The following is a 22,489-nucleotide window of genomic DNA, read 5'->3' as shown; positions in this document are numbered from 1 at the left end:
TAGGCCTTTTATTAACTGTCAGATTTCATAAATACATTGTTCCACTGTTCTGACTGTGAACATTGTATTATTTCTGTGACTTAGAAAGTGTGTGGTTACAGCTCCATGGTCTGAATATTGTCAAACAACATTAGCTGACTTAGCTGCCCACTTGCCAGGGAATGAGCTACTGTAACTGCTGTACTTTATTGTTTTAGTTTAAGTGGAGATAAAATACCAAACCCGTGCAGTATTATAAAGCTTTGGAATTATTATTCTTGATTAACAAATAAAAGAAAATTCAGTTTTATTTTTACATTAAAGGAAGGATTTTTTTTTCAAAGAAAACAACCAGGTACAGGTGAGTAAGTGCGGTCAAAATGACACTATCTGACTGCATTACCCATAACAACCAGTATTCAGTAAGAGTCATATAAATATATAGGTTCTGTGACTTGATATTACATTTGCTATTTGGTTGAAAGCACAGAGAAGGAGAGAGGAGGACAGTGATGGTGACAAAGGGAATGCGCAGATAATATAGCCCTAAGGCCCGGTCTAATGCACAACCTCCTTAGGGTTTGAAAACCCCTAAAACTCTGATCCTAGACTGGCCCCTGCTGTAGGCGACCAAAAACCTGTCCTTGGAGTAGAGTTAACGTTACCTAAAAAGAAGATCATATGAAATAATACTGTGTTTTAAATAAACTACAAAGACAAGTCTTATTAATAATTTATGTCTTTATCACATGCCAGCGTCCTTGCAGCTTTCTCCCCCGCGTCCAGCTCCTTTTCTCCCACTGGAGTTTGGATCAAGTCCCACCTTTGGAAACCAGCCCGGCAGCAGGGCGGGGAGGGACTGTGACCTTATAGCCTCCCGCCTGGCACCAGTACAGGCTTTTACCAGCCGACCCTGTCGTTCCTGGGCAGGTCTAGCACTTTGCACCAGATTTCTGTTGTTTTATTTCCAGTAGCCATGAGCAAGGACAAGCAGAGCAAGCAGGCGCCGGAGTGCACCGGACCTCTGTCCCCAACCAAAGGCCAGAAACCCCCCAGGATGCCCAAGTGCTCCCGCTGTAGGAACCACGGCTACGTGTCTCCTCTGAAGGGGCACAAGCGCTTCTGCAACTGGAGGGACTGCCAGTGTCCCAAATGCAAACTGATAGCGGAGAGGCAGAGAGTCATGGCGGCCCAGGTAACCGTTAGTCCACCTGTTAGCGCGGCTAGCTCACCTGACAATGCTTTTAAACGTCGACATCTGGGACTAAACGAACCAGTTTCTGTCTCATAAAATACGAAACACACCATGGAACCGCTAGAAAGCCTTTTAACGAATGATTTTTTTTTTTTTTTTAACGGCGGTGAGCAAGTTTATTTTAGTGATTTCCCCCCCCCCAGTTTTCCAACAACCAAATGCTAGCTAGCGTTAGCTTACACACAGGTAGCTTAGTTAACTTTGTAAACTGTTTACTTCTATTTTGCTACGCTTGATATATTAAAAATAAATAACAAATAACATACACAACAAATCATGTTTTGTGGTCATTTAATTAGTAACAGTTTGCTTTGTAGCTTAGTTATGTTACATTTTAAGGGTTTTGAAAATGCTGATAAACCTGTTGATAAATTAACTAATGATTTATTTGTCATGAGTAGTTTGTATTGTAATGTGTTTTTTATTTTCTCATCCATCCGTCCATCCCTCTATACCTGCTTATTCCTATTCAGGGTCATGAGGATCTGCTGGAGCCGTTTTTCTTATCTGTAATAAATTAATTTCCATTTGTGCTGTTGTATTGGTAGACACAGCAATAACCTGCAATGAACAAAACATCAGGACTATCCAATTAATACTTCCACTGCTTTTGTTTTTTAAGTTAATACACTGAAAAGAATAATAACAGAGTAAAAGACAAACACATTACAGGCCAAATTCCGTAATCATGAGAACAGTAATTGACTAAAATATTTTGTTCAATTAAATTGCATAAAATGTTTTCATCCCCTCAAATGTAACAGTTTCATATATGAAGTGGTGGTGCAGTCCATTCTTAAGTCTGTTGTGTATGTGTACATAGTTTTCTTGTTTTACACCACTTTTGTAGTAAGTACATACTGAGTTTGTTCTACAAAGTCAACAGACAAGTGTAATGCTTTGTTTTATGCCAAAATAGTTTCTTATCAGGCCTTTTCTTTCCTCCCCTTTAGGTTGCCTTGAGGAGGCAGCAGGCTCAGGAAGAGGAGCTTGGGATTTGTAGTCCAGTGGCTCTGTCTGGCCCTGAGGTGATGGTGAAGAATGAAGCTGGAGCAGACTGCATGTTCTCTGTGGAGGGGCGTGACCCAACACCTACCAGCACCTCCACTTCTTCACTTGCTGCTGCAGGTGTGGTATCTCCAACTGTTGTTTGCTTACTGTCCTGCCACAGTAAAGTATGGACATGCACATGATTTCAAACACACAGCATGCACCAACATCTGCCACTGTACATTTATATGACAAAAATAAAGAAAACATACTTGAAAAGAGTATGTCGAGCAGACAGTTTAAAAGGAAATTTGGGAATTTCTTACTAAAATTTTATAGATTCTTGAAGGTTGCAACATGAAGTGCTACTGCTAACTAAAAAAACACAGTTTTCTAAATTTTAGTAAAATTTAAATATTTTTACAAAGCTGTCTAGTTGCATTTGTGGTGACTGGGTGACATCATCAGATTTTATTTTAAAGCAATGCTAATTTAAAAATAGCAGTCATTTCATTATACTTGACAGTTTCAATTTGGTTAGTTTTGATAAGCACATAACAGTAGACTTAACTTGCTCTGAAGAAAAATCACCTAGCCAAATCAGTCCACTGTTATTCAAAATTCTAAAGCAATAAAACATGCCAAACACCAAATGACAAGAATATATTTAAGAATAAAAGACCTTTTGATTGGAAAATAAGTGAAAATTAAAGTAGATTTGAAATGGCATACTTGAATTCTCTGTTGGCCGTGGTGCAGAGGCAGACACAGATACTGTGTTCCCTCTCAGCCTGATAGCAAATGTTAGGAGGTGGAATATGACTGTGGTCAAGGCTACTCACATTTTGCCCTGTCTCTGCTTTGTATGTGTGAATGAGTGAACTTTGGGTCTCTGGCTTGGCAACAGAGAAGATAGACTGAAGTGGAAAAAGGAGTTGAGCACGCTGTGATTCACTGATGACAAGAATTAGAACAGGGACACAAATGTCATTATCTTTGGGTTCAGTGGTTCACAGTGTCTTCATTGTGTAAAACCGAAGGTTCAGGGTCTGCCTGAGAAGAATGTGGCCTTGTTGATAAGGAAGGAACGTCAGATAATGAGTAATGATGATTTGATGTTCTTGTTCATCCTGGTAAGACAAGCCACATCTCTGTATTGTTATAGTGAGTTTTGGTATGGTCTGCTGATTTGACACCAAATACATTTGTCACCTGCAGATGGTGCTGTTGACAATAGTTTGATTTTGGGGTTGCATGACCAGAAGAGTCTTATCAGTAGTTAGTATATCTTCTATTCTTGTCAAAAGGTTGGTCAAAAGATCCAGTAAATGACCAAAATCTAAATCAAGTCTGGTTTAGATCTGCTCCTGGGTGGTTGAATGTGAACTATTTATATTTGATTTATTCACCTAAATTGTAAAAAACACAAACTACTATAAAATAAATCCTCAGCTCCATATTTTAGTTGTAATAATGAAGACCCTGAAATGCAATCACAAACATTATACTTCTGCATCTGGACTGATCTTTTTCATATGTTTTGGTCCAGGGAGTCGCACGGCTTCGTCCTTCAGTCCGTCACCCGGTGCCAGGACTCATGCTGAGGGAACGTCCGATCTGCTGCTGGAAACATCCTATTACAATTTCTACCAGCCTTCACGCTACCCTACCTACTACAGCAACCTCTACAACTACCAGCAATACCAGGTGACAACAACCACACTGCTGTTTATCTGTAACACAAACTCAATTTAAAATCCTCTTTAAAGTCTGATGGTAGGTGTTTGGACGCAGAGTACACATGAACACACACCCTCTCGACAGCAGCGTTTTTGTATGAGGCATTACATATGTGGAAGATGTTGATGCTGGTCCCGTGTGTTGGTTATCTGTGATGTGTGTTTAACTTGACTTTCTTCAAGGGAGGACTTTTGTGCCAAATGTTTAAAACCACTGGGTGAGGACAGAAATGTGTGTCTGTGGCTATTTATATTAGCCTCTTACCTCAAATTGTCAGAATTTTATGTTAAATGGATCAATCCAAAATGTGAAAATTTTTAGTAGCGTTGTTGAACGTCCTGCAGAAGTGATGTTGCTATAGCAACCGTCAGCCGGATAGCATTATTTTACCTTTCCTACTGGCAATGATGCGAACAGAAAAAAAGTCCTCAAAGTCTGTAGTTCTCGGGTCTAATCCTCTGTGGGGATGTAGTTCCCACAGCTGGTTCCCTAGAACTGTTTGGTCCAAAACAGCCTTTTGTTGCATGTTGTATCTGTGTCCAATGTAGTGTCAAATAAAGGTAAAATTTGCAAACAATAGAATAAACCTCTACTTACTGTCCTTATCTAAACATACTGGATAGGTTACAAAATATACGGTTGAGAATGAGTTTCAAATGTCTGAATGAGATTTTCTTTCTGAGAAGAACAAGGAAGACCCTTGTCTTAGATTGGTTGGCAGATGTCAATTAAAATGATCAAGACACCACCATAGTTCCAGCCACCAGTTTAGCCCAATACTTCTACTGCATGAAAATGTTTGACATCCCACTGGTCCGAGTAGTTAAGTTGTCTGCGCACCATGTACATAACAGTAAAAATAATCATTTTGAAAGAAAATTAACAACAAATCAGTAAAAGCTAAGACCACTCCTCCTCAAAGATGTTTTGGCTTTTTAAATGATGGATTGATAATTAAAAGTGAATTAATTGGTTAATTTTTTAGTATTGATAAAATGTCCTGATACACAAAAAACAGACTTAAAGAATACTACACTAAACTGTACGAGACAAAAGTAATGTGAAAAGTTTCAGATACCTGATCTTTGTGATGAAACCTTGATTAGAAGCAAAAAAGAAAGGAAAAAAAAAGAACATGGACATGGACTCTGGATACATGTGTGGTGCAACCTTGTTGGCAATAGAAGTTCATTTTCTTTGCATCTGGAAGTAATTTATAGAAACTTTTCTTTCTTTGTTTTCCTTGGAGATGGATAACAGTGTCTGTTTTAATGTCAGCACTTAAGCTATAACAGAGGACACACACAGGAAGGTAGTACCTAACATCCCACCAATACACACTCATGGTCCCTCATTTACCATATATATTCATAGTGATTTATGCTCAGATGTATCTCTGTTGTGTCAAATGAGATGAGTTTTTGCATGAAGCAAATTAGATCTATAACTCTCCAGTGATCTCTGATGAGGTGGGGTTTTTTTATGAACAGTGTTTGTCTACTCCTCATCTCCCCTATCCACTCTCCCTAGTTTCCCCAATAGCAACATCTAGTTTTGGGGTCACTGCCTCCGCTAACCTGCTAGCACACAGCAGAGCCTGAATTGGAAAGGTTAATGATATTGTCTGTCAGCAGAAGAACAAACCGCTATGCCTCAGTGCCCGAAGGAGAAAATGAGCACATTAATGCTAATCAGTTAGCGGTCTTTAGCATAATTTAGCCATCCTCCTTTGTGATTTATGATATTTTCATGGAAGTTGTCGGGTCGAGAGGGCTACGTGCTACGGTTATTCAAATTCAGGGACCAATTTTTTTGTATTTGAATGACGAGCTGATTATTTGAAGATGAGTTTCAGTGCCACAAACACACAGTTGCACAATTTGTAACAAGAGATTAGTTGTATTCATCACAGACATGAATAAATGAATAAAAGAAGCAGTTATGCTTAGTTATTTTAGCCCCTAAATTGGAATAATTATCACCAAAGAAAACCATTTCTCCTGTGTCTTCTCTGTCTCCTCTACCTGTCCTAAACCTCCACAGTTCAATGGGCTGTACTTCACTTTTAGTATCCGCAACTCAAGTGATTATCCTTGAGTTAGTCCATTTTGATTTTGTCTCCATATTTGCTTCTTATCACTGTTGTCCTTCTGCACAGCCAAAGAGTGTTGGGCTATATTGTCTTTTCTCAGTGACTTTTTGATTGAGGTACTTTCTCCAGATTCTCCAGAATCTGGTGAAAATGTACTTTATATGTCTTATAATTAAATATGTAAAACTTAAAAGAATATTATTGACAGTTTTAGTCATTGTCTTATATTTGACAATACAGAGTACCAAAATGTGTGTTTATATACCTTTATTAATATGAAAATGTTGTTTGTTTTGTATTTTAATATTTTAATTTGTATTTTGTATTGCAAAAACATAGCTTGCACATGCCATCTTGCAAAAATTAAATGTATTAGTACAGTAAATTCCTAGTTTGCTGCTACACTACCTTTTTGCAAGTATGATTTATTTTTTAAATTACTGATGAAGTTACTGAAACAGTTACTTGCTGTTTTGAGGAAAGCATAGAGTTAGTTCTTCTGTAAACCTCATTGAAATGTGCGGTAATATATTAAAAAGATCAAGCTAATTGTCAGTGATCCGTAGCTCTTGAGCTCTTCCCACTATTAAATCAAAACCCTTGAGGAAACAATGTGGTTTTTATCAGTGTAAAGCCATCTGCCTCCTCCTCTTCTCCTGTGCACTCAGTGGTGCTTGGCTGTCATGCAGGTGGGTGATGATAATATAAGGGTGGTGTGGAGCTTCCAGACAGGAGATGGTGCCAGATAAGCAGACAGGCCCTCTCAGGGAGGTAAGAAAGCCCCCCCAGAAGTCAGAAAGTTAGCCAAGAGTCGATCCATAGATGGATGTCTGGCTAATATTGCATACCTTTATTTTCACTCATTCAGTTATTTCCTATCAGCTCTTGTAGGGCACAACTAGGACATCACTGGTGTTAATTCATTTCATATAGCTAATAATGGCTTTTTGTCAGCAATCCTCAGGCTTTATCACTTCTGTCAATGTGTTGCGTCATGAAAGTGTATTTAGAAATGGGCTTTGGAGATGTAATGTTTTATCAGGTTATCAGGTTTAATGGGTGTTTTGTGTAGAATGCTTCTTATCTTAGTGCAGAAACAAAGAATATGTCAGATGCAGTGTTTCTGCCTTGGTACTGGATGTATAACTGTGCACAAAATGTATGGTTCAACTTGTTCATGGGGTCACTGTTAAGTGTGACTTTGGTACAGTGGGGAAACATAGGATGGAATTTCTTTTTCATTTATTTTGAAAACCATTAAACAGTGGCTCCTGGACCATTCATTGTGTGAAAATGTTGGTACAATAGTATAAGGTCAGGAAGTAATCTAAAAGAGAACAAGAGGCACTATGTCAACAAAACTATGCACATTTGAATCAATACTATTGTTAGGCTCAAGCACTGAAAGAACATTATATTAAAATACTTTATTCTTTGAGTTTCAGTGAGTATTTTATTATGAACACTTCCAGAAAACTAGTTATTGGTTTGCCACTTGGCTGCTTGAATCACAAAGAGAGTATAGCAGACCTCTAACACACACACTGGATCTATTTCTACAGATAGCATTACCTGACTTTACCCCTTGTTCAGTGTTGCTATAATTTACTGAAAAGCTATGATCCACACCAATAGGGAATGCTATAAGAGGGTCTTCTAGCTTTGGCGTCTCTTTTAATGTACTGTAACTATTGGGTCAGGTATAAGAGTTGATCGGCAGAATGTACCGACCTGTGAGTAAAGAGAGACCGATTCCTGTCAGCATGTGGGCTTTTATCTGAAAAGACACAGCCACATCTCAGAACAGCCCCTGTTTTGGTGCAGCTATACTGAATCCAAGAATCCATACTGAATTAAACATCGTGTACTAAAATGCTGGTGCACAATGTATCTTCTCTTCATAGAAATGCAAATGGGCTGGTCATCTAAAGACTGCATCTATTTTGTGTCACAGAGCTCGAACTAGTTTATGGTGAAAGTACATCTGTTATGTGAACTGGCCATGGATCTACTGGTCAAATTTCTGTTGTATGCATACAAACTGTCATTAAAACTGCATTGACCACACTAGTATATCCTGGAAAAAGGTTATAAACTCATGACCATTTATATGGCATTACATTGGCATTTTAAACAAGTTACTCTGTGTGGATCTGCCTGTGGCTGCTGGATGTAAGTATGACACAACTTGCCTTTTGTGAGCAACTTTCACCAAGGCAGTTTTGTTTGGTGCTGTATGTGTCCTGCAAACTGTAAGCTTAGTGCACTTTCAAGACTCCAGTCCAATCTCTATTGTATTTTTCACGGTCTAATACAAGAGCTGAGTGTAGCTTAAATAACAGTTTATAAAGCTGTCGGAGAATTGATGGTGTGGACAATACGGGTGACATATTACAGGCTGACAGAAATCAAATTCCATAAAAGTGAAATTGAAAACCCTTCGTGAGGCGGCCTTGCTGCTGAGTAGACAGCTCGTTTTAAAGTTTTCAGGAGACTGGAGAAAGGCAGCGCTGCGTGTTGCAGCCCATTTTTTGAACAAGCCAGGGACCTGTGAAACATTACTAATTTTCTGTCACATATTACTTCATGTTGGGATTTTTTCCTGTCACTTTAGGTTGTGTAAGTGTTGCCTGTGAATATGTGATGTCTGACTTGGAGAATTGTACAGTCAAACACAAATCAAAGGGGTTGTATAACAATAAAAAAGGATGTCGAATGTAGAAAATAATTACAATTGATCAGATAATGCAATGACATATCCACTGATGTTGCTGTGATTCGTTTCCTGGGTATTTTACTAAAAAAAGGCCTGATATTTTAAAGGTAATATAAAGAAAGGCTTAGGTCCCCATGTGGTTTGTTTGTAAATGAGTAAAAGCTCCACTTTGGTAGTGAAAAGAACATAGTAACATATTAAGTCAGACACCCACTGCAGAAATCATCACTTGTATAATTTAGTTGATTTTTGATTTTGCCTTAAGTGTGTTGCTACAGAATATGAAATGATGTCAGTGTTTGTGAACTGGTCATGCTTGCTTATGTTTGTCACACAGATGTTTCTTGCAATTTTTAAATATTTAATTTTAGAGTTAAAATAATTAGTTGATTAGTTGATTGACAGCAAATTATTTAATCAGTAATTTTTAATCAGAAATGCTTATGAAATTTTGTGCTTTTTCATCATGTGATATTAAAGTGGATATTTTTAGCTTTTGAATGGTTAATCTGAAAAATTGTTTGAGGTCATCTTTGGTTTCATGTCATCATGATGGCATTTTCTAGCATTTTCTGACACTTTATATACTTTACAATTACCTAATCTGAAGTTTAGCTCATGATGAAAATAATCATTAGTCATATGCCTATTGTAGTATCAGTCTTAAGAATTTAGTGGATTTAAAAAGATCTTGAGATGGACACCTTTTGGACATTTTGTCTTCTTTGTGTAAAATTTTGTACTCTTGTATAAAGCAGATGCCACATGGTGATGGGCGGCTGTCTAGCCACAACATGTCCCCACAGTACCGAATGCATTCCTACTACCCAGCAGCTACCTACTTGACTCAGGGCCTGGGCTCCACCACCTGTGTGCCTCCCCTTTTCAGCATGGAGGACAACAACAACAACAACAACAACAACAACAACAACAACTGCTCTGAGACCATGGCAGCCTGTGAGTGACGCACAGTGCGCACGCAGACACACAACACTCTTATCAAGGCCCATAAAGTTTTAGCCAGACGTTATCAACAGTGTTGTTAAGTACATTCAAGGGAGGATTGCACTCAAGCCAAGAGTGTCATAAAATTAATAACATGAAATTAGGCTAAAGATAAGCTTTTTTACTTTTACTAGTTGTACTTTTTTGCTGTTTATTTTTACAGCACAACTGTGCGTGTAGTTTTGACTTGAAGTTAAAATCTGTGTTTTCCAGACTGAGAATTTACATGATTGAAACAGATGAAGAGATGATACAAAGTTAGACTGACACACTGATCCCACTGTAATGTTTTCCGTTTAACAGAGGACAGAAAGTGTATTAAAAGTACTCTCAGCCATTGAGCCTTAACCATTTATCATTTACAGTCATTAATAGAAATGATAGAAAAACACATGTCCTATATATCTTGTATATATATATATATATATATATATATTCACAACCATGACAGAGAAAGCAGTCAGTTTTATAACAACCACAAAAGAGCTGAGAGTACAGCTGTGTTTCTTTCCATTGTGTTTAAAGATGAAGTAGATCTGATCTCTATTGTCTCAGTATGAAGCAGTAGATTTCTCAGATGGGAATCTCAGCTGAGCATGGCTGCTGACGGTGGTTGCCTGGATTTTCTGCGTTTCTCAGTACCTGTAAATGTGGGTAAATCAGATTGCGTGTATTGCTTAATATGTTCAGGAAAGTATTTGTGGAACTTTGCAAAGAATGCATGTAAGTGCAAGATGAGAGTGAGATAATCGGGAAGATCCAGCACAATGCAGTGCAAGAGAGAGAAGGATACTGGGCTAACTGGCATGTCTGTTCAAATGAACATTACTATTTGATGTCTTTTTTCCTTTAGGAAGATACCCTTTCGCTTTCTTATTGATGCATTCACTGTTCTTGTCTTTCCATCATCATTAGATGCCTGATACAAAAGTGGTTGGCAGGTGCAGAATTTAAATATTGGCATCTTGTCTCACGAATGATTGTGATTTACTGATTTACAAAAGGCTGATAAATTTGCAAGCTATAGGGAGATTTTGCATGCTTGTGTATAGTTGGCATATGTTTTTTATACCAGGTTACACACAGGTTAGCGAACAGGCTTGACTGTACTCCATTTGGCTTTGATAAGTGAAACGTCTTAAAGGAAACTACGTAAATGTTGCAATTGAGAGCTTGTGTGGAGCACATTTAACAGGCCCCAGATCATCAGTGAGACTCAACCAGTCTGAGTAACCTCTTGTGTTGATCAATTTTTAAGTCTGTAGGTGGAACGTTTTTCTTTGTATGTGTAGCCAAATTGAAAGTCACTACGTACTCTAGGCCACTGGTTATTAAATGGTGTGCTACAGCACAAGTCCAGGTGACAACCACATGTAATTTTTGTTAAATTCTGTGATGTCTCAAGCTTTAATGTTGTGGCCTGTCTGGTTTAAATGTGCTCGTTTCTAATTTAAAATTTCAAATGAATTCCTGAACTATTTACAGGGTGATAGAGTTTTAATACACAGTTTGCACAGTTATGAATACAGGTGTGCCTTGAGATTTTTGCTTGTCCTTGTGCACACAAAAAGTTTAAAAACCCCTGCTGTAGACGAATCTTTTTATTTCCAGTACCCCCTCTTTTTTTACTTTAGGACAGTCTCAGCTTGTTACATTGAGGTATTTTTAATGCTGTTTTTATGTTCAAAGCATGTGTAAGTTTACAGGTTATGACAAATACTGGATGTTTCTGTATTTCCTTTTTGGCAGTGTAAGCTTTTATGCATATTTTAGGAAAACTGCAAATATCTTAACTTATAAAATTAACTACAAGGGAGTTGTAGTGCATGATGCATGCATATGAAAATATTGATAGATTAGCAAAAACTGCTATGTTCTTTAAATACAGCAATTTGATCAGTTATCTTTCACCTCAGTTTCCTTTTGTGCCTGCTGCTAGAACAAAAAGGTCATTTTCTGGTTGCTTTTCCATAACAAAACTGAGTTATATATTATTACTCATTTATAAAGGACATAGGGGAAGAGTGTCATTAGTATAACATCAACATCCTTATTTTAGTAAAATACGGTGCTGACACCACCAGCATCACAAAACCTAAAGACCCCCACATCTCCCCTTGTACCTGTATTTGTTTATGACTTTCACCTGTCCGTTTCCTGTGAGGGTCCCATGAAATGCCATGCTCTATTACAAGATAACGTTCTCAGCAGGTGGTCCCACAGACCTCTGTACCAGAGAAACAAGCCCCTGAAATCAATGCTTTCCAACTTTTTTTCTGACTTGTGACCCCTTAAAAGGAAGCAGTATCTACCTAAAATGTTGTGTTGCAGCTAAATATTACATTCAATCAAAAACAATTTTTTCCTCTAGAATATATATATTTGTTTATTCTTTTATTTCCACTCTCAAGTTTTTAATATGTAGACAAATAAGCAGAAAAGTGCACAGAATGCAAAAGCCTTTGCCGGAACATGTATAGATTTGAGCAATCCAATATTTCACTAGGAAAAAAAGCAAAGATTTCAGAAAATGTACAGAAAAATTGATAATATATTGCCATAATGCGACGCAGGGATCAGAGGTCAGATGACAATACCGTTCCTATGATTTCGGTATCTGTTGTTAATACAGAGCTGAGAGCGTAAAATTTTGTGAAGGGAGATTTCTTGGCCATGAATCAGGTTTGATTCAGCATGTTATCAGAGAGACAGTCTAAACATTTGCCCACAAATCCACAGTGTGTGTGAGTGTCATATCTAAATAGGAGACTTCCACTGACTGAAGAGTTGTAATGCCTGAAATGTGAAGTGTCTCTTCAATGTGTGTCTGAACTTCTGCTGCAACTAATGGTTATTTTCTTTATCAGTTAATCTGCTGATTATTTTCTTTATAAACTGTTGAAAATGTCCATCTAAATCCACATGTAGTGATTAATCAGCTATCAAAATAGTTGCTGAATTTTCTGTTGATCAGTTAACCAGTGATTTGACTGGGCTGTAGTTGCATAAAATTAACAGCTTAAAGACTTGAAACCAGCTTGGCCTGGTGAACATTTCCTGACTTTTAAAAAACTAAAACACTATTTGTTTAATCCACGGAATAATGGGCAGGTTAACTGATCATGACAAACTGCAGCTCAGGTTCCAGCATCACAGGGATTCAGTTTTACCTTCGCTTCAGTATATCAAAATTCAGCCACACTGGCTGTTAATCCTTGAATTGTTTCACTTTGACCAAACATGTTGTGCACATCTGGATCCATCCATGAGAAGGAAATAGCTGTGAGCTCTGATCCTACCTGCCCTCCTCTTCTACCTGGCTGCCAAACATCACCCTGTCAGATTTATCTCCCTTCCAGGATAGGACTAATCAGTTGGCCAAATACAAAGATCCAGATAACCTTCAGGAGTGCCATGCTGTCCTTTCCCCTCTTCGCTTCCCTCTCCTCCTATTCCTCCCCCCTCTCCACCCTCCCCCTCCACAGGCCCTGCTGTCTCCGCAAAATTGCCTTCTGGAGTTAGTGAGCGGGAACAGTTAAGATTTACAAACAATGATGAAGCTTGTCATGCGTCTTTCTCCATCCGTCACGGCGGGCCGGGTGGAGCTGTGGGTAGAGCCGTCCTGGTGTTCTTCATAAAAGCCAGCTCTCTGTGAAATACGCCCCCGGACGGCCTGTTTACTGCCCCGCGCTCGTCAGCAGCACCGCCGCCGTAAATCGCAGAGTGGGAGGTGACAGCGCAGTCCATCAAACTCCCACCCCACCTCGCTACCCTCCCAACATCTCACCTCACACTGTCCCCCCCACACCCCCACCCTTCATATATACACACACAGTGACACACACTCACACTGTTTCTCCACAAACACTAGCATCTAACTGGGGAGGCTCTGATGGGCTGCCCCAAAAGAGTTATGGCTGTTTCAGTCTTACAGGAGACAGCTTCAGCTCGAGTCTGTCAGTGTTTATGTTCTTTCTCTTATGTCCTTGTGTGGACTTTTTTAAAATTCAGAACAGTTCAAACTTTGCAAGCTTACTGCCACTGCAGCAACATTCTTTTCACGTACTTCTTACTTTTTTGAAAGCAAAATTTATACTAAAGTCAGACTTCAAAATCGAGCGTCGCTGTGCTGGCTATATGTTTGTCTGTTTTGTTATATTGGTGTCAGCACAGAGCGTACAGTAATTTAAATGCAAATCAGATTATTGAGGTATTGCAGATGTTAATCCTGCTAATCGATAGACCTGTGTGAGCCCATTAAGTTAAAAATCCATTACTATCTTTCTAGATGATATTTTATTGATTTTTCTTGCTTCAATCCATACTGTACTGTACACCAAAGTGAGTTACTGCGTATAAAGTCTGTCGTTTCAGGTTCTCAGCCTCCTCACAAAAAAAAAGCAGAAAAAAAAACAAAGGCAAGCTTGACATCAGTAAGTTTCTTTGTTTCGTGTATAGAATGGGCTTTCCCTGCTCTCAGATCAGATTACTTCAGACTTCACACCCCACACTCTCTCACACACAGTTAACAAAGTCCCTTCACATACACACAAACACCACATGTACCTGCACATGCACTCATGGCCACAACCATTCGGGAGATGTCGACCAGCCCTCTCACTCTTTTGGATTTATTAAACCTGAAACAAATCGGTACTTCTAACCCAAGAGGTGACCTTTTTAGAAGGAAGTGCTGTTTCATGTCATGTAGCAGCCAGAGTTCATTTCCTTGGTCAGTGACAGGCTGAGAACATCACTCAGCTCAGCGCACGCACCCTGAAAAGTCGAGAGCTGTTGGAGAGAGTGAAAGTTTTGCTCTCAAATTAATTCTCTATGTACATGATGTAGGTGTAGTACCAAATGTGTATCATAAAATATCAGGTTTGATGATGGTTTACACTGGGCTAACATTGAAGAACGAGGGATTTTAAGATGTCTACCTTCATTTAATATTTGTTTAATTTAAATATGTACATTCATTAGGATTGGCTTTATCTGATTGGATGCTCGTCAAATATTGCTTAGTCATGTTCACTGGGACTGTTCACATGGTGTTTTCTGGCAATTGACAGTCTATCCTGTTTGAACATGTTTTGAATATACACCCCTTACATTAGGGTTTTATACAACTATAAATATATTTTTTAATTCGTAATTAATCTCTGTTCTTTTGATTATTGTTGTATCTGCTAGAACATGTTAACCGACAAATTTCTTTAAATTTTACTGTAATGTCTCTTACTAGTGAGAAAGATCAGACAATGTGGCAGTCCACAGAACTAAGTTTTTAGTACTTTATGTTCCATTTTTTAAAGGTGAGTACACATAAATTTGACAAGTTGTTGCTAATTGCTGAACTTGGTAGGAAAATAAACCCTAGAGAATATTCTAGGTGTTCTTTTTCAGAAGGGGAGTTAATGACTTGATTCAGTCTGTAAGTAAGAGCCAGCAGCAGATAAAGTGACCCTGCTGGGGCCCAACAATTCCCTGGAGGGCTACTTTGAAAGTGTAGCTGATTGAGCGTCTCTCTGTGCTCGTGGTTACAGTTGAAAAGTCCTGTGTGGCCTGTCAGATTGTTTTCTCCATCCTGCTGTGCTGCTAAGTGCCCTGATAGCCTCGGGCTGTGGATGGGCAAAATAACAGTGTAATTGTCTGCTCACAGCATAAGCACTGTTGTAATGTCTTGTACAACACCACCATTAACACAGGCCTGAGAATGTGGGGACGTTAAATGGCCACGGCTATGTAGTTTATGTCCTCCTTCTCTCACTCTTTATTTCTCTCTCTCACACACTCACACTGTCCAGGTTTGAGGATCTTGAAAGGAAATGAAAAGGCATTTTTTGTGCTGCAATAAGTAGTGAATTTATTATAGTACATAGTTTGTCTCTTTCTGTAAATACTGTAAGTGTAGATTGAAGTACTGATTGTTATTATATATTTTAAAGGCTTTGCTGTTTAAAGACACTTTAAAAACATTTCAAATAATGTCTTACTACCAAGACACTCCAGAAAAAAACTGGTCAAAATTCTGATATGCTTAAGGATCTAGGATACCATGACAGTCAAGATCTTCAGATGCTACTTGGAACTGAAATCTGCTGGTACCTGGTCTTCAAATTTCTGGGAGAAAACAAAATTTAAAAATATATATATATTTTTTTATATATTTCAGATAATTTGCAGGTGATATGTATTCCCATCTATTCATCCATTAGGTATTAGCATCATATTCTGTGCACGTTCATGAAGTGGATCTTGTTTTCCTCTGTGTATAAAACAAACTTGCCTGCATTGTTTTGGGCAGCAGCAGCCCAGCATGGATTGACAAATGATGGTGTCTTGGCAGCTCTCTGAAACAGTTGAACGACTTGGATAAACACATTTGGCAGCTTTAGCACCCGCGAGAGGCGTCCTCCTTTCCATAGCAATATATTTCACTCTTCCTGTGTCCTTTAGTTTGGCATTTTTCTTACCCTGTCGACTCACAATGAATCTCTTGTTTAACATGTAATGATAGAAAAGTTCTGCAAATATTGATTGGACACCTCAGCTCATTATTACATATCCATAACTTTTCGATGGACCACGTCAAAAAGCCCGGCGTTAGACTGACAGGCCATTTGTGAGTTGATGGGGCACAGTAACCAAAATAGAGATTTAGCATAGGGATGAGGTTTGTGTCACGCCTCCCTGGCAGTCATCTTCACCAGGGACAGATTGGTTAACAATGCAGGAGCAAAGGTTCCTCTCTGCTTAATTAGCCTTTGACCCCGACACTGATGCCGTCTGTCAACTTAACTTGCTCTGGCCTTCCACTCTCTCAGCTTCATAGCAAACCAATAATGAGCCTTTAAATGTCTTTTGACCCCCATAATGGCTGCATAAGAGACTCCACTTGTCTTAACTGCTCTAAATTGTGAAGATAAGAATGAGAGATATGTGGACAATTTTACTCCACACAGAATAAATGAGATATCCTTACTGCAGTGCAGAGGCTCTGATTTGATTCTTTTAGTTCCTGGCTAAAATTGTTCAATTTGGATTGAAATTAATAGTAGCTCAGGATTCACTGCCAAGCTTCAGTACTAAGAGCAATGGTTACAGTTCAGCATAGGCTGGGATTTTCTTTTGCCGACAGCAGCAGTATTTAAGAAATCCTAACTCTTGAGTGGCAAATGGATTTGGTTGGTCAGATTTTAGTTATTTCATAGTGACTTTAATATTTGAGAACAGGCTCGAGTGCATTTCTGTGTTTACACTAAAAGAGATTTCCTTGATGTCAGATTTGAATTTATCAAAATTAGCAAACCATGCAACTTAAGAAATTGTCTTCCTTAGAATATGTTCATATAGGATTTCAAATTAACCAATGTTCTACCCATATTGCATTGGCATAAGAAAACGAAAGGAACATTAGTTGGTTGGCCCACCGCTTAGGTTCATATTGAATTACCATGAAATTTTCCTCTGACTTTTTCTCTAGTGCTGCTGGCAGATTGGCATTTTTGGTTTTTAGTGGCAATGTCAGTAATGTCCTGGCAGCTACTGAATGGATTGTCATTAAATTTCATTTCATATTCCCCATCTGTGCTGAATGAGTATGCAGTGGTTACTTGTGAGTCACTCAGGTGGAGCTGAAATGTCTGCTTTGTGGAAATTATTACAGCAGGTTATTTGAAGTAAAAAGGAAATCTGGATCATTACTTGCTTATTATATTTGTTGCAGTATCTTTTCAGCATCATTGTGTGTTTACTTCATATTGCTGTCAGATATTGGTCACATTGTAAAGGACTGAATTAGGAGTTGTCCAAAAAACAAATTGAAACTGAAGGTGAAGGTCTGTAGTGTTAACATCATCTGACTGACATGGGCCTCTACTGTCCACTGCTCAGTATTTAAAGCCTGCCTGCCTGTCTGCTCTTTGAGTTTTCTGGGCCATTAAGTCCTCCTGCTGGCCTGATGATGAGGAGCCAAATGCCAATATAGTTTCCAGAGAGGCGAGCATCCATCTCTACACAGGTCATCCTCAGTTGGACACACATGGGACCCTCTCAAACTGGCCAGGGACAATTTTTTTAGACACAGCTCGTATCATTTTAATGGGAGCCATTTAATCCCAGGCTAACCTTGTCATGTGACAGCCAGCCCTTCACTCATAACACTGAATTTTTGTCCCCTTGACATGAGCCTCCAGTGAGTGCCCCTGTCCCTGGACAGCACTGACACATTCAGAAAGTTGATTGTTTTAGTAACTTGCATTTTGCACACTGAACAGTGTTATATAGCATTGAAAAATATAGTAAGTCTAAAACAGTCCGCACACAGCCATCAGAATTCTTGCTCCTCTGAAGATAAAACCTAGCGATTTTTCCTCTGTCATTACTGTGCTTGACATTTTTCTTTCTACTGAAATATCTCCATGCCCCCTTTAGGATAAATTTAGGATTCATTGTTTTAAGTCGTTTTCCCAGCTTCTTACATGCTTTTCTTGAAGTAATGTGATAGTGATGAAATAACTTTAGATTTTGGACTGTAAAAACATCACTACAGTTTAATGCAGAACGGTGTGGCTGCATGCCCCCGTGTGTGTGTTTACTTCAGTGTCATCTACCCCCATGACCCTTGTGTACGGTGGATGAGTGTATAGTATGAAACCCACAGAGAGAGCTTATCCCTAGTGGATCAGACTGAATTACCATCTCCTCTCACATCTGGGCTTTTGTTCCCCTCTTTGGCAGCAGAAGAAATGATTGCACCTTCATTCACTCCCTCCCTCCCTCTCTTAACAGGACAAGTGGGAGGTTAAGAAAGCTTCCTTTTGTTATTTCACACAAAGACTGTTTAATAGTTTGGAAATCTTATATAGAGTGCTGAGTGACTGGGAAAAGGGCAAAAGTTCATTGAAGAGAATAAACTTTCTTTCAACATCAGGAGTAGGTAAAGTCTGTCTTGTTACAAACTAATTTTGTACACAGCCTCAAATAGACCTTGTAATACAAAAGCCTGACTGTTCGTGGTGTCACATTCACAAGGGGAGATGTGGTGATTTCAGTTATTACAACTCACAGCTCAAACATGCAGTATCAGTAACACTTTGCTGTCACAGCTGAAAGACTCAAAGACCCCAGACTCAGCCTGAATACTGTGGGAAAGCAGATGTGGCAGTTTGTAATTATTGAACTTCTTGTCACTGTAATAATGAGAGTATTATTTTACGGTTTCTATTATGAATAAAGACCTAAAAATAGCATTGAGGACACCATACTTGAAGGCACTAAATAAGCTATTAAAGTGTATCTGCAGTGCGATTGTAGTCACCTCATAACATTTAAAGCTGATATGATTATTATTTTTTGATTATTAGAGAAGTGGATTAATTCATTAGTGGAGGCGTAGCCAACTCCACTACTACTGCTTGTTTTATGTAGCACCATGGCTCCTAATGCATTGTATTAACTGTACATGGTTGAAACAATATTAAAAAGGCCATGAACCTCGAACCCTGAGGTAATCAGCAGTGTCTAGGGCAGAGCTAGTTGGAAAACAAGCAGAGCAGGAGCCATTGAGGACCAGGGTGGCTACCCCTGCATCAGTGTATCAACTGGTAATTATTTAATCAAAATAAGTTACCTATTAATGTAATAATGCGAAATATTATGTGGTTTAAGCTTCTTGGCGATGAGGATCTGCTGCTTTTTTTTTTTCTTTTGCCGTTTTATGGCAGTGCAAATTGAATATGTTTGGACTGCAGGCTGAACCTTAGAATCTTGAAACTAGAGATGAAACAAACATTTTTCATTATAGATTAATCTGCAGATTTTTTTTTTTTTTTGATTAATTGAATGAATTTTCCAAAGAACTGTCAAAAAGTCCTATCATTAAATGTCTTGTTTGAACAAAAAGTTTAAACAAAAGTTGTAAACTGTTTAGTTTACAATGAAATGCGACAAAGAAAAGCAGCAAATCCTCTCATTAGAGACCGAATCAAAGAATTTTTGACATTGAGTGTTTTTTGCTTTTAAAAAAAAGAAATGAATGAAACAATTTTCAGAACAGCTAGATTCATTCATTGACTACCTCTTCAAGAGCCTTTTGTTTACATTTTGATATTTTTAGACAAAACAATGAGTAGATAAATCAGACAAATGATAGAAAATGTAACTGACAGTGGAAATAATTGAGTTGTTTTGTAATTAGTTGAAGTCTTAGTGTCACTGACAGGTGCTTGGCTACTAATTGAGAACAGAGCTTTCTGCTGTTTCAGACATTAATCTGAATTAAACAGGAGAGAGCAGAGACAGTTGGATGCAGCAGAGAACATGTGTAGAGCAGTGTGTCATGATTTAACATCCCCAGTGAAACTTTCAGCCTTTAATTACATCATAGATTTCCTGCTGATGAACAGGCAGGGAATTAACGGTGAACGTGCTAATTCACAGCTGCTCTCCCCCACCGACATGCTGTTATTGCTGTACAAGTAGACCGCTGGGGGCTAAAAAAAACAAAAAGAGCATGGTGCACTTAGCTACACAAACATTAGTATTAACGATTGGGCTGCCAGTTTGGAATTGGTGACAAACTGCAGACGGGCAAAAATTGGAGTCCGAAACCAATCAGGAAGTTAATGAGGAGAAAAATTACTCATCTTTTCTCCTCCCACCGCTGCTGAGAGAGATGGTGGAGGCTGAACGATGAGCGAACCTGAATGAGGCTGGTTAAGTCAGAGGACTCTGGGAAACACTGTACATCAGCTCTTGTTTATGCTAATGTTATTGTGATGAAAAGGTTATTCTGAGTAAATCTGTGTATAACCAGCCACTTAAAGTGCAGGTAGATATGAATAGCAGGCTTGGAATGATTTTTTTCTTCTCTTCCACTGAAGCACATTTAAATAATTGATCATCTGACATTGAAGAGTCAAAAATCTGTCGCCAACCACAATTAGACTGATTTATCATATTATTTTGTGAAATAATGCATCTTAGAAGAAGGTGCATTTCATTCAGTGGTCATCTCTCTTTTTAATAACCAGTGTATTCCTGTCTCTAATAAGGTCTTCAACTAATAAGAATTATCAGTTCCATATCCTCCAATGTGATGATTTGCTGCTTTTCTCTCCTTTGTGATAGAAAATGGAATTTTTGGGGGAGTTTTGAAGTGTGTGACTGACAAACCAAGCCATCTAAATAAAATCTGCTCAGCTGTAATTTTATTTCTAACTTTAGTTACATGCAAGTGATTGTTTGATAAAATAAATGATTCAAAGATATTTAAATTTGATACTGAACTCAGATTCTGTTAAATGTACTCAAGTCCTACAGTTGCTTAATCACTCAATTGACTGATTGTCTCAGCACAAGATTGAAACAAATATGTGTTGTTGTGAACTTCCAGGTGCATTTTATCTCTTTGATAGAAAACAAATGAGGCATCTTCTTGGGTAAATGTCATGTGATGCAACTCTCAATGAGGATAAAACAATGAAAATACAGTGGTGAAGGTCCAGAATGAGTATGTAACATTGGTAACATGAATGACTGTACAAATACTAGATTGCTGTTAACCAGCCTAATGTCTGCTGACCTCACAGTGTTATTAGTGTGTGCACTGGCTGTAGAATGAGAGTTAAATTGGGTGGGTGCACATAGCTCTCACGTTAACTGTAAAAGGGCTAATGCTTTTGTTTTGTGTTCACTGTCTTCCATTTTTGCTGACTGATTCAATTTACTATAAATCCTGAGCTTTGCTAAGAATCATTTTACTGTACAGCCCTGTATTATATCGGGTGAATACAGACCATTTATTCTGTGGTGCTGATGATACGACTCCGCTGTTTTGTCTCGCACTACAGTATTTCTCTTCTACATTTTATTTACTGGCCTTACAATATGAAGGCATTTTTATTTTATGCGCGCTGCTGTACTGTCATCTGCATGAGGCAATATGAATGTATCATATTAATGACTCTGAGGAGTATCCAGGGGAAAGATTTGTTGGTCCATACCTGTGAAAGATTTGAGGATTATCTATTTTTCAAATGCATAAACACACTTGCCCACTGCAGGACAACATTTTAATGCTTTGTTGCATAATTCTGATCAGTAAGCATTATCCTAGAAGAGATTTTATCTGAACACATTTTCTAACGGCCACGTTCGTTATTAGGGATCTTGATCTTAGTTGGACGACTAGATGTAACATAAATTTTACTAATATATGCACCATTTTGACTGAAGTATGATTTTAGCACTCATCGCTGATAACGTTAGATCATCTCACGGTTTAAGTTTTCCGTATAAATCTTTTGTCTCATGCATCGGATGAGCTTCACCAATACCCATACTGATTCAAAAGGTCATATCAGTACCAAAATTCAACATCAGCTGTGACATTTAACATCTAAATGACTTTTTTGTCCAGATGAATGGATGCAAGCATAAACCATAAAACAATATTTATTAGAATATTCTGAAGGGTTTTATGAAAACATGATGTACAGGTGACAAGTTTTAAAGGTCATCACCAGATTCTCTTTGTATTCCCTAAACTTGGGATTAAAATAGTTGTATTGTGTTTGTGCATTTCAAACAAAGAGAACTGTCTCTAATTTCAACAATACACATAAACTTATGATAAAATTTTGCTTGTAAATACATTCGCAGGTTTTTGCTGCTGAGATCTTCAGAACAGTGGCTAGGCGAGTGGCCC

General features: G+C 38.3%; 1 protein-coding gene across 1 annotated transcript in view; it reads left to right on the top strand.

The window, feature by feature from the left end:
* The first annotated feature begins 955 nt into the window (after nt 1-955).
* Nucleotides 956-22,489, top strand: part of dmrt1 (doublesex and mab-3 related transcription factor 1) — a 22,699-nt gene continuing 1,165 nt past the window's right edge. The window contains 7 exon segments of the mRNA XM_026321389.1: nt 956-1,174; nt 2,188-2,362; nt 3,774-3,931; nt 6,746-6,766; nt 6,768-6,827; nt 9,531-9,729; nt 11,986-11,988. Coding sequence (XP_026177174.1) covers nt 956-1,174; nt 2,188-2,362; nt 3,774-3,931; nt 6,746-6,766; nt 6,768-6,827; nt 9,531-9,729; nt 11,986-11,988 — 835 coding nt within the window.

The sequence above is a fragment of the Mastacembelus armatus genome, chromosome 9 (genome assembly GCF_900324485.2).
Source record: "Mastacembelus armatus chromosome 9, fMasArm1.2, whole genome shotgun sequence".
In the NCBI taxonomy this organism is placed as follows: Eukaryota; Metazoa; Chordata; class Actinopteri; order Synbranchiformes; family Mastacembelidae; genus Mastacembelus; species Mastacembelus armatus.
The sequence above is the reverse complement of the archived record's forward strand: the minus strand, read 5'-3'. Positions and strand labels throughout refer to the sequence as shown.